This window comes from Leiobunum rupestre, chromosome 2 (genome assembly GCF_980474605.1).
Source record: "Leiobunum rupestre chromosome 2, qqLeiRupe1.1.hap1, whole genome shotgun sequence".
NCBI classification, from domain to species: Eukaryota; Metazoa; Arthropoda; class Arachnida; order Opiliones; family Sclerosomatidae; genus Leiobunum; species Leiobunum rupestre.
The window spans coordinates 88,373,906-88,384,374 of record NC_143385.1 but is presented as its reverse complement, the minus strand read 5'-3'; the positions used below and the strand labels follow the sequence as shown (position 1 = coordinate 88,384,374).

General features: G+C 37.0%; 1 protein-coding gene across 1 annotated transcript; it reads right to left on the bottom strand.

Moving 5' to 3' along the window:
* Window positions 1-1,368: 1,368 nt before the first annotated feature.
* LOC149960274 (putative glutamate receptor) lies at window positions 1,369-10,074 on the bottom strand. Its single transcript, XM_090167428.1, has 8 exons — window positions 9,997-10,074; window positions 9,237-9,334; window positions 6,582-6,672; window positions 4,435-4,599; window positions 3,621-3,735; window positions 3,301-3,533; window positions 2,626-2,873; window positions 1,369-1,741 (listed from the first exon to the last, which is right to left on the bottom strand). Exons 1-8 carry the CDS (start codon window positions 10,072-10,074, stop codon window positions 1,489-1,491), a joined length of 1,281 nt encoding a protein of 426 aa, XP_090023554.1. The 3' UTR covers window positions 1,369-1,488.
* Window positions 10,075-10,469: the final 395 nt, after the last annotated feature.

Sequence of the window (10,469 nt, the reverse complement as noted above, 5' to 3'; positions counted from 1 at the left end):
TTGATTAGGAAAAGGAATAAATCCCAATCCTGTAGACATATTTTTATCACAACCATAATCTTCGATTCGTGGCAGTTTCGGATGGTTGTCGCCAAAGTTTTTAGGGGTGACTTAGTGTGCACGTAAAATGTGAGGTTGCAGCCGGGTTTTCACCTTCCTAACCCCCGGAAGAATATTGCCACCCTCTGTACGATTGCAGACTAGTAAAAGTCGTTGCTCCATAATACCGACAGAGGTAGCAGTGAAGTGATTCTTCAACTTGTTTCCAAAAATTGAAATCAATTTCACCTACGGATTTAAAACCGTCGAAAACAAGAGAGTCGCTAGTCTAGAACAACTTGAAACATTTGTCCTTCGTTCTTCCTGCAAACTTTCCGGTCACATTGTAACACTTTTAAACAATTTGGTAAAGTAATGGGGATTTTAAATTATGGTAAATTTGTCTAGGGTTAATTAATTAGAATAATTGCGATTAGGATTAAGTGTTACATTAAATAAATAAAGTGTGAAATGGTTACTATAATAAAATAATGAATAAACATAAGAAGCAAATCAAAAGTATGTACAACAAAGAAATATATTTACACGAACACAAAGAAAGTATATTTACAAAATCATGTCCGTCTCGCGCTGACACTCTTCCAGCTCTTAGAACTTCGTACAAATACTTGAGGTATATTACTCTCCGTGATGGTGCGTTTTCACCCTTACTGTCCATTTTCCCGTAGGCGAGAAATTTTTGGTCTGCAACCTACCGGTGAGAAATATTTTTATCCAAAACCATGAAAAATGCCCCGATTTTCGTGAATTTTAAAATTTAAAACGATTGCGAGTCGTCGAATACCCCCAGAACATTTCGTACTTTTTTGGCGAAAAACGATTGTATCGATCAATTCAAGGCAACCTGTATATCTTAGAAATAAATATACATTTCTCATTAATTCTATGGCTATAAACAAGAATGTATTTATTTATACTCAGGGAGTATGAATATGTCGAGACTATCGACGGACCCGTTGAGGCCCTATAACCCCGTCACGCTAAGGGGGGGGGGGGGAAAGGAGGCGGTCTTATTTTTGCGTCCTCGCAGTAGCGTTAATCGCGTCGAAAAACGTAATTTTTAAGAACCAATGAGATTGCAGTATTATTTGATTTTATTAAAGCGTAGGAGCATACCGGGGGCCCCAATGGCTGGAATTCGAGAAACGCTAAAAATAATCTCGACACATTCATTCTCCCTGAGTATAAATACATACATTCTTGCTATAAACTTGAAATATATAATTATACGTAGAATTTGCCCAATTAAAATTATTATCAAAACTTGTTGATGTTAATTAATTTCTAAGTAAAATATAATTCAATCAAATTAATTTTATGTGAATCTTTGTAACACTAGTCATACACAACGTGGCGATACTGTTTTGCACCTTGGTGCCTAACAGCGCAGGAACACAGTCATGGCCGGCAATCTACAAGACAAACGACTTAAGAATCAGCCACGTTCCCGACACGGGGGGGCTTTCTCCAATTTGACAGAAAGTGAAAAGATATTTCGCCGATGACAAATCCGACTGCCAACAAAAGACTGATGACCAAATATTTGAAGATACTCTTCAGGTCGCTCATTTCGATCATTGACATCTTAAATACATTTTTCTTTCGGTTAACCTCTCTTAAGACGAACATCAGATTATCTTCCCATTTCTTCAAGAATCCGAAAGCTTGCAGTGCAATTATTCTGAAAAAAAAACCGTGTTATCTGGTTTAATTAAGTTCTTTTCCGCGAAAAAACGTTTTTAGGAAAATGGGAGGTTTGGTTCGAAGATATTGTTAATTGCTTTGTAAAAATGTAATGTTTATTTTAGCGTTTTACTAAATTTCAAAATTTTAATGGAAGAAAAACGTGTAAGCCATTCCCTTCAACCAATTGACACTTTTAAAAATGATGATCTAATTTCAATTATCAAATGCAAAGCTTTGTTTAGTATTATATTCATAAAAACCCATTGATTTTCTTTATGTGTGAGCATTAAAAAACGATTTTTAGTAAAACCTTTGACAACAATGATGGATCGGTATTCATCAAACAATTTTAAAGGCTAGTTTTCAATAGACCCATGATGAAAGTTGGGGGGCCAAAAATTAACATTTTTACCTGGAAACTCAACATTTGGACGGAAGATCCGTTTCCTTACTTCCGCCTGTATATTTCAATGGCGGTCACGTGGTTCAAAACGTCACAAACAGGATGTTCCGTCCAGAGGTCTCACTTACGCCTCGTCTGCGGCCCCTCTTTTGTCATGGGTCTATAGGGCGAAAATGGCAGGATGGTGGGAACAAATATTCGTTAGGCCTAATACAATTTTTTCCGTCGAAGCTCAGTATCACGGCGTTTTCGTCTTAGTGAAAAGCAGCCTTGATACTCGCTCGTCTTTTTAACTCCGAGGTTGCAGTCAGAGATTCCAACAGTAGTTCGGTTTCGAAATATTGGGAAACATCAGAATTGTGTGGAAATTATCCACTATCTTATTCCGTTTAGTTATTATTCACTAGAATTCCTACAATGGTCTTCTGTCGGAATCTCTAACTAAATTATTTTAATTACTGTAATTACATTCTTACAATTTATTGAACTCTTCTTTACAAACGAACGTTTGGACGAATCCAATGCCAATATTTTTCTCCAAAAGTGGTTCTCGGATGATGTGATAGGCGTAGTCCTTTTGATGTTTGTGCATCGTAAGCTGAAAGTGTTTTCGACCGAAAATGAATGCGATTTTACCTTCAACGATTTCACGAATGTGGTCATTAGAGTTACCACTGAAGACTTTTGCTTTGTGGTAAAAAGGAGAAAAAATATTGGACGAATCCTGCACCAACAAAACAAAACACAAATTACTAAAATAAAAAATTAAAGTTTTTTGTATATCTATTGAACGTTTAGTTATTCTCTGTATAATTATGCGTTAACTAAGTCCAAGTATTGTAATTTGTCCATCAATATTTCCAAAAAATGTTATTAGTGATTTACTTTCAATAGTGTCTATTTTCACTAATGTTCACAATTGTAGGCTTTTAAGTGCCTTTTTACATTCTACATGTTCACTGAATTACTCACTACTCTGTCTATATCTGCACTGCTTTAAAAACCGCTTAAATCAGCTACACAGTCAGCACTACCCAGCGTTCCCAAAGTATGCATTGATTACTAAACAGTATATTTATTTAAATTAGCGACTGTGTTATATGGTTTTATTGTGTGTGACTGTCTACAAAACAGTTCAAAAATGCATTTACGTAATAATTGAATATATCTTGAAGAAGACTTCCATTTAAAACTCCCAATTTTATATTTCCAGTTTTTAGTTTTTCATGTAAATGAGCTAGTGTGTTAATTTCCAACGGTAAGCTTGTAGTTGAAGCTAGTTGACTACTGTACCAAGTAATAAAAATAGCACAATCCAAAAGCCAACAAGTGAACAAAATTCTAATAGAATTTCTGCTCGAACATCTTTTGAATAGTTCAGAACCTAGAAGAAGAATCCAAATATGCGAAAGAATTAATTTTATATTTAATTCTGACAAAATGACATTGTAAATTAAATTTAAGCTCTTACTTTGCTTAAGCAGCGTTCCCAATATTGAAAAAACAAAAAACTGAAACGGCTTTCCTCGAATAACACTCATTATGAGAATAGTAGTGAACAAAAACACAAACAAAAAAATCCAAGTCTGAAAAAAAATGTAATTTCTAAATATTTAACCTTAATTATTGGAAGAATATAAAAAGCAAACGATAAGGGCCCCAAAATATTCCTTCACCGAAATTATCCGTTTCAAAATAACCCTTTTCCAATTAAGCGGGATTAAGTGAGAACAATTACGTAGGCGAAGCTTAATCCATGGAGTAGCCTGCGGGGGCACAGGGGGCACATGCCCCAACCCGAAACGTATGGTTGTACGTACAAATATCAATGGTGTGCCCCCCCCCCCCCCGAAACAAAATCCTGGCTACGCCACTGAGCTTAATGTAAGGTGTATTACAGAGAGCTGCATTTCAAGCAGAGCTTTTACCATTCCCGTCCATTCCCGTTGAAAAATATCCCAAATGTTCCAATCCGATATCCGTTCAAATATTTGTTTTCCAATAATTTCCGTTCAATTTTACATAGTTTCTTATTCCCAGCTATTCCCAATATTGCGACCACATTGAAAGTCCAGTCTTGGTCATTCCAGAACTCAAAATTATCTTTTCAGTTCATTCAAACAAAAAGATATCAAACTGACCCGAGCTTTTTTCACTGTATTTCCATGGTTACTGTGGTAAATAGTAAAAAAATTTCACGCATTTCTTTAGTCTCTAAACGTAGGACGCGTTAAATTTATCGTGAAATGTGAGATCGAATTATTTTTTATACAAATGTCGCTTACATTGGCCGCAAAAGGTCGAATGAAGAACATTCCATCCAAATATTTGTTATTTGTCGCTGCTTTCACAAAAAACGACGCTTTGTCTGTGAAATAGGGATATGTGAAATCCATCACGAGCATCCTCTCGGGAGACATTGCCAGGTCCGCTACGGCGAAATCGACAGCCTGCAAACAAAAATAATTAGTTAATAGGCACTTCAATAAATGCCGCTCTCGTTCTCTTTCCTCCACTACGCGCATGAGTGCGAGTCACTGAATAAAATAGTCACGTGTTTATGTTACTTTTATTAATTTTGTAAGGCTAAAGTTGAGAGCCCGAGCACATATTTTTTCTTCCAGGAGGCGCGTGTGAAATTGAACGAGCCCTTCTATACTGAAATATTAAGTAGCGCGCGCTTTAAAAGAAAATACTTTTACAAGTATGTCACGGCTCTCTGTATTACTACTTCTAGGCAAATCGCTGAACAGGTTTTATTTAAGCGTCTATTGAAAAATAGATCTCGCCAAGAAGAAAAGGCCTTAAAGGTAAAACTTTAAATAAAACCTCACTCTAACATTTGAACAGTATTCAGATAAGCACTGTCATTACCGTTATTGATATTATTTAGGATAATGAGGACGATATTTATTCCAACTTGTAACGAGGAATTTTAGGACATTTTAAAAATTTGTTCATTTCATTTCAATTGAAGAGATAGTGTCAGAATATTTTTGGTGTATTAGATTTTTGCATGAGATATCTATCTATCTATATAAATAAAATCTGATGTTTGTATATATATATATTGGTTTGTTACCTTCTATGCGAAAATTAGCATTAAAGCAATAGGAAGTGTCATACTTATCATTATTATGTTACTTATGGCTATAGTTAACGTATGAATATTGTTTATTATTGTGTAGTTTTAGTTTTTAAGTTAGATGATAGGGAAATTGGTGCACCATAGAGTAGGATTTTATTTCATTAGTTCGTTTAAATAATTAACAGTTATCTTTAAAATAAATATTTCATGGCAACCTTCATACTCCTTTATTATTTTATACCCCTAGACACCATTTTATATTTGCCTTAATATTATCGTAGGCCCCAATAGTGAAAGCCTGGTGAAACCCGGAGTTTATGTTTATTGTAGTTGTAGCGTGGAGTCGGATGTTCAAGATTAGACCTAGGAGCAACAAATACAAGGAGAACGCAGCTAGCCTTTAAACACGCTAGCACAGTGTTGTGTACAAATTTCATTAGATGAACCTTTACGCTGAACATTTTAAGTAAAGGGGGAAGACAATTTCCGAATTTTCCCCTTCTGGCGGCAGCAGGCGCTAAAGCATCTAACCAATGAAAAATGTGCGCAAGAAAATGCACGACTTTTGACGGGTTGCGTTCTCCTTGTGTTGGCTGCTGTGTTTGTTGCTCCTAGATTAGACAAACGTCAGCTATCTCTAATTGGCATAGCTTACGACGTGATATATTAAGTCCAATACACAAACTATGCTGAAGATGGCGCTACACAACACTAGGTGACTTTCCCGCTTCTATTTGATAAGGGCACGCGACGCACGCTCGGTGTCAAGTGTTCAATTGGAACGTGCCCATTCGGTATTATCGGACTAAACATTTTCTTCATTATGAAAATAAGATAACTTATCCGTTATCTTATTAACAAATAATATTGATTCACCGATTAAAATATTTCTTATACTGAAATAATAGAGTAAATAAAATATTGCACAGCTATTATATATAAATAACGATTTAATTAATTAAGATATTAAAAATGTATTATAGATAACGCTTAGATTATTCAATCATGAACCATAGAGTAACCCACTCGAATAGTGTGGAAGGCCCCATGGAAGCGCGTGAAACATTAATCCTAACGGGCCAATTTGTTTACGAGGCGTGAATAAATATAGTCCGAAGAGCGATGGTGTGGTTTTTACATTTTTTAGAGTATTAACTGAATTTTTTATCCAGATATTGTACATTACCTTTAGACCACCTTGTTTATTTCACGTCTCGGAAACAAGACGCTGCGTACGAAAAGTGTTAACAAGTTTCACTGATAGCCTTCAAATCTATGTGAGTGGCTTACTCTATGATCATGAACTGAACTGAAATCCGATTTTCACACTTTTCAATATCTCACGTTGTTTTGTAGCAATCCAATCACTCCATTCCAGGAATGGTTATCGACTCTGATTCCGTAATTGTAATCCTCAATAACCTGCAAATCGTACCTATTCAACAAATAATTAAATATGTTTTTAAAATAAATATTTCACTTTTTATTTATTTCCCTGATTTTTAAAACCATATTATTATTTCCACCAGTTTTTCGAACTGGTTTTCAGACAAGAGTTATATCACCCGAGAAAATAAGTATGATACATTAGATATCACATTATCCGCTACTACGCTAAGATATTATCAGATCAGTTGAAACGGGTAAAATTCTAAACCAGATAGTCTAAACTCCGTAATTCTGCGTTCCCAAATAAATGATATCGATCTTCAAAATGAAAGCGCTTCCAACCGAATCTGGGATAACACCTATCTTACCCGAGGAAATAATTATTTTGTGATATAAGAGGTAAAATTTGATTTAAAGACATAGGTCAACGCGTTATTGCGGGATGGTGGAGCTTCCAAATTTGGGTTTCTCATTCTCTTAGGGCCCGTATCCTACACCTCAATCACGAACTTTCCCTCTAGCGGACATTTTTGAGTCAAGAAATCCACTAAACGCTTCCAAAGCCTATACACGTGGGAAGGACTAACCGTGGACGTCGTTTATTTACGGACGCTCTTGTAGCGTATGCCAAACGCATAAGCCACCTAATCAACTCACGCCTAGCGACATACTGAGCCGTGGGATTTCATTTCTTTAGACTTGATTCAAAACCATTTGACAAAATGGTTTGTAATTTCCCCTCGGTGAAATTTCATCGTCAGACCAATAGTGAGCCATTGGGTAAACGACGTTTTGGCCAGATTTGCTTTACAGTTGGTAACTGTTAGCAATAATGTCAAACTCATTTTTCACCTCAGCTTGTAAAACTTATTAAATTACACCCAACATGACCATAGACACTATGATAGCTTCTTTCGTTAGAAGCAACCAACGAAACTGGGAACAGAATGACATATCCATAAAGACGGCCGTGCAAAATTCAATGGGTTTCTCACCAACTTACTTAACGTTCAGTAGTGATTTAAGAACTGGCGCTGTACTGTTTTAAAAGAAAAGAATTTTTGTATCGATAATATATCGTCACTGGCTTAGGGCTTGTCCAAGTTAGGGACGCGTATAAAACCACCCGCGAAAAAAAGAAATCCCAAGCCGCGTCACAAAATATGATACGCGTCATCGTGACGTAGAACTCAGGAAGGTGCCTTATTTTTTAAGCGGCGCTTGTAATTTTTCGGCAAATAGCCCGAAGATTTATTGGAGCGTTTCGAATCTCGCTTAAATTCTCGAAATTAACTTACTGACTTGAAACTTTAAATAAAAAGCACTTGTCAGCTACTTTTAATATTAGGGATTTGAACTCCTATCTCGAGAGAGAGAGAGAAGCATAAGCTTTACGTTATTCCCCAAAGGTTCAATTAAGCCAATCCTTTTGGTGGCCGAAGCTTAAGTCCAAGGGAACACAATACAGGGCGGGTTAGGGGTTTCACGTACGGACTCCTTTCAAATACTTTCCCATTATTTTACTTAAAATATTGTAGAAATTGTTTGCAAGTTACCTGGTTTGTTTTTTGGGGACTTAGATTTCCACACAAAATTTAGCTACCCCTTTTGTGCACAGTAAATATTGAGACATGAATTTAATATTTTCGAAAAATATATGCTATCACGCATTTACTGCATTAAGCTCGTTGAACGCGGTTTCTGATCGAAACCCCGGCCATTTCCATCGCTTGCCATTTTGAAAAAGCATAGTTATCGGTCTGGAATTTTTGGCAAAGTCTTTAATAAAAACCTGTAATATTACAGAATTTGAAGTCCAAGCAGAGTCTACTCCGTATTTAATGTAATGATCCATTATTATCAATATTTGTGTGCATAACTAATCAAATAGTTTTGCCAGTCCTATAGTTACAAAGCCTCAGGTCCATAGAGAATGAACCGAGTGACGCAGCAAATGCCCAAATGCCGTTAGAAGTCCCTCTGAATGCGAACCCTGAAGTGGCGCCAGATCAACTCGACCAACGTCCGGAATAGCAGTCAACTGGCTTATTCTCTCACCAGCAGTGCTCGAAATGGACCGGAACGCCCCGGAACGCCATTCCGTTTTGTAAACGTTTTCCTCATATCGTTCTGGTTCGTAAAAATTATTTTTATTGCATATAATAATATAAGCTTTGAAAGGAAACACGTTCCGGTTCGTGAAAAGTTCATTTCGAGCACTGCTTACCAGTCGTCAGCGTCATCAGTGGCAGCTAGGAGCAACAAACACAGCACCCCACACAAGGAGAACGCAACCCGTCAAAGGTCGTGCACTTTCTTGTGTACAGTTTTCATTAGTTAAAAGTTCAGCGCCTGCTGCCGTCGGAAGGGGAAAATTCGGAAATTGTCTCCCCCCCCCCCGCCAGTAAAACGTTCAGCGTAAAGGCTCGTCCAATTACACTTGTACACAACACTGCGTTAGCGTGTTTATAGGCTAGCTGCGCACTAATTGTGCTTGTTGTTCCTAGATGACACCATGTCCTGAAAACGCCTTAGGTCTGTAACATTTTTAGGGGTTTTAAAATTGAATAAAATTAATTTTCCACAAAACTAGGCGAATCATTGACTTACGTGAAGTTCAGCAACGATGAAATAGCATCCAGCAATTGGTACTCGTAACCGTTGAGGCGTACACTTGTGCCCGAACCACTGATTCGAAGCAGCACCGACTATTCGAGAAGTCAAGCCAAAGTTTATTTTTAGCACAATAGCCAGTATTTGATTGAATGTGAATATTCTGCAGACAATCGCGGTTTATATCCTAACTATTGGGGTAATTCACCCTTTTAACATATATTGCATATATTGAGGGTGACAATCTCTTCTTTCTTTGTAATCATTTTGTGTTTTTAGTAAAACTGAAATTAGTAGTATTTACTGGTAATCATTAGGAATCAACGAGTGGCTATAACTGATAGTCAGTATTAATCATATGGCATTCATAAGTAAGTTGAAACTCCAACTCAACGTCCGAAAGTTTTTCGACACTAAAACCGTAAATCCTTTTTTAGGACCATTTATGGTCGGTATGCCGACCATTATCGGACTTAAAATAGACCTTACATTTAGTTATTGGATTCGACATTAACTTTATGAAACAGACCATATGTATTTAGGAAAAGGGGATATTTCAATTATCTTCTGACTTTTTGATCATTTTCTGAGATTTTCTAATAATTCGATCAGTTTTGTGTCGGAAAAAAGCATTAATATAAAGTCGGCCGACTTTAGTGTTTAGTACCATTTGCCGACGTCGGCCCGACTCTAATTTGCTACAGAGGTGGCCCTGACTTTCAGGGTCACAATATACATGAATTATATGTTAGCTTACCTCAACTACGGCTACTTTGAAATGTCTTCTTAAGGAACAGTTGGAACCGACGATTTTTGCCACATACCTATAGTACATTTGTGAAGTTTATAATATGACTGTTAAGATAGTATAGTGCGGCAAGCATTTTCACGAACCTTGGTATTGGCGTACCTATCTCGCTTATGATATTCGCCTAAAGCATATTAGTAGCTTGCTCGTGGCTGTGGCTTGTGTGTGTTCGTTGCCATGGTAACGCGTATAGGTCGGCCATGACATTAAGACGCCTATGGTGGTCACGTGATTATTTCGCGGAATCGTGTGTCGTTTTGCCTCGTATCTGTGACGTGGAATTAATGTCATGGCGGCCGTTTCAAGGCGGGGCTTCGTTATGACGTATGTTTACGACGCTACGAGCAAGCACACAATATCCAAAAAAAACGTCTTCGTGTAAGCATAAAGACACGAATCTCTGACCAAATAGATCTTCGAGT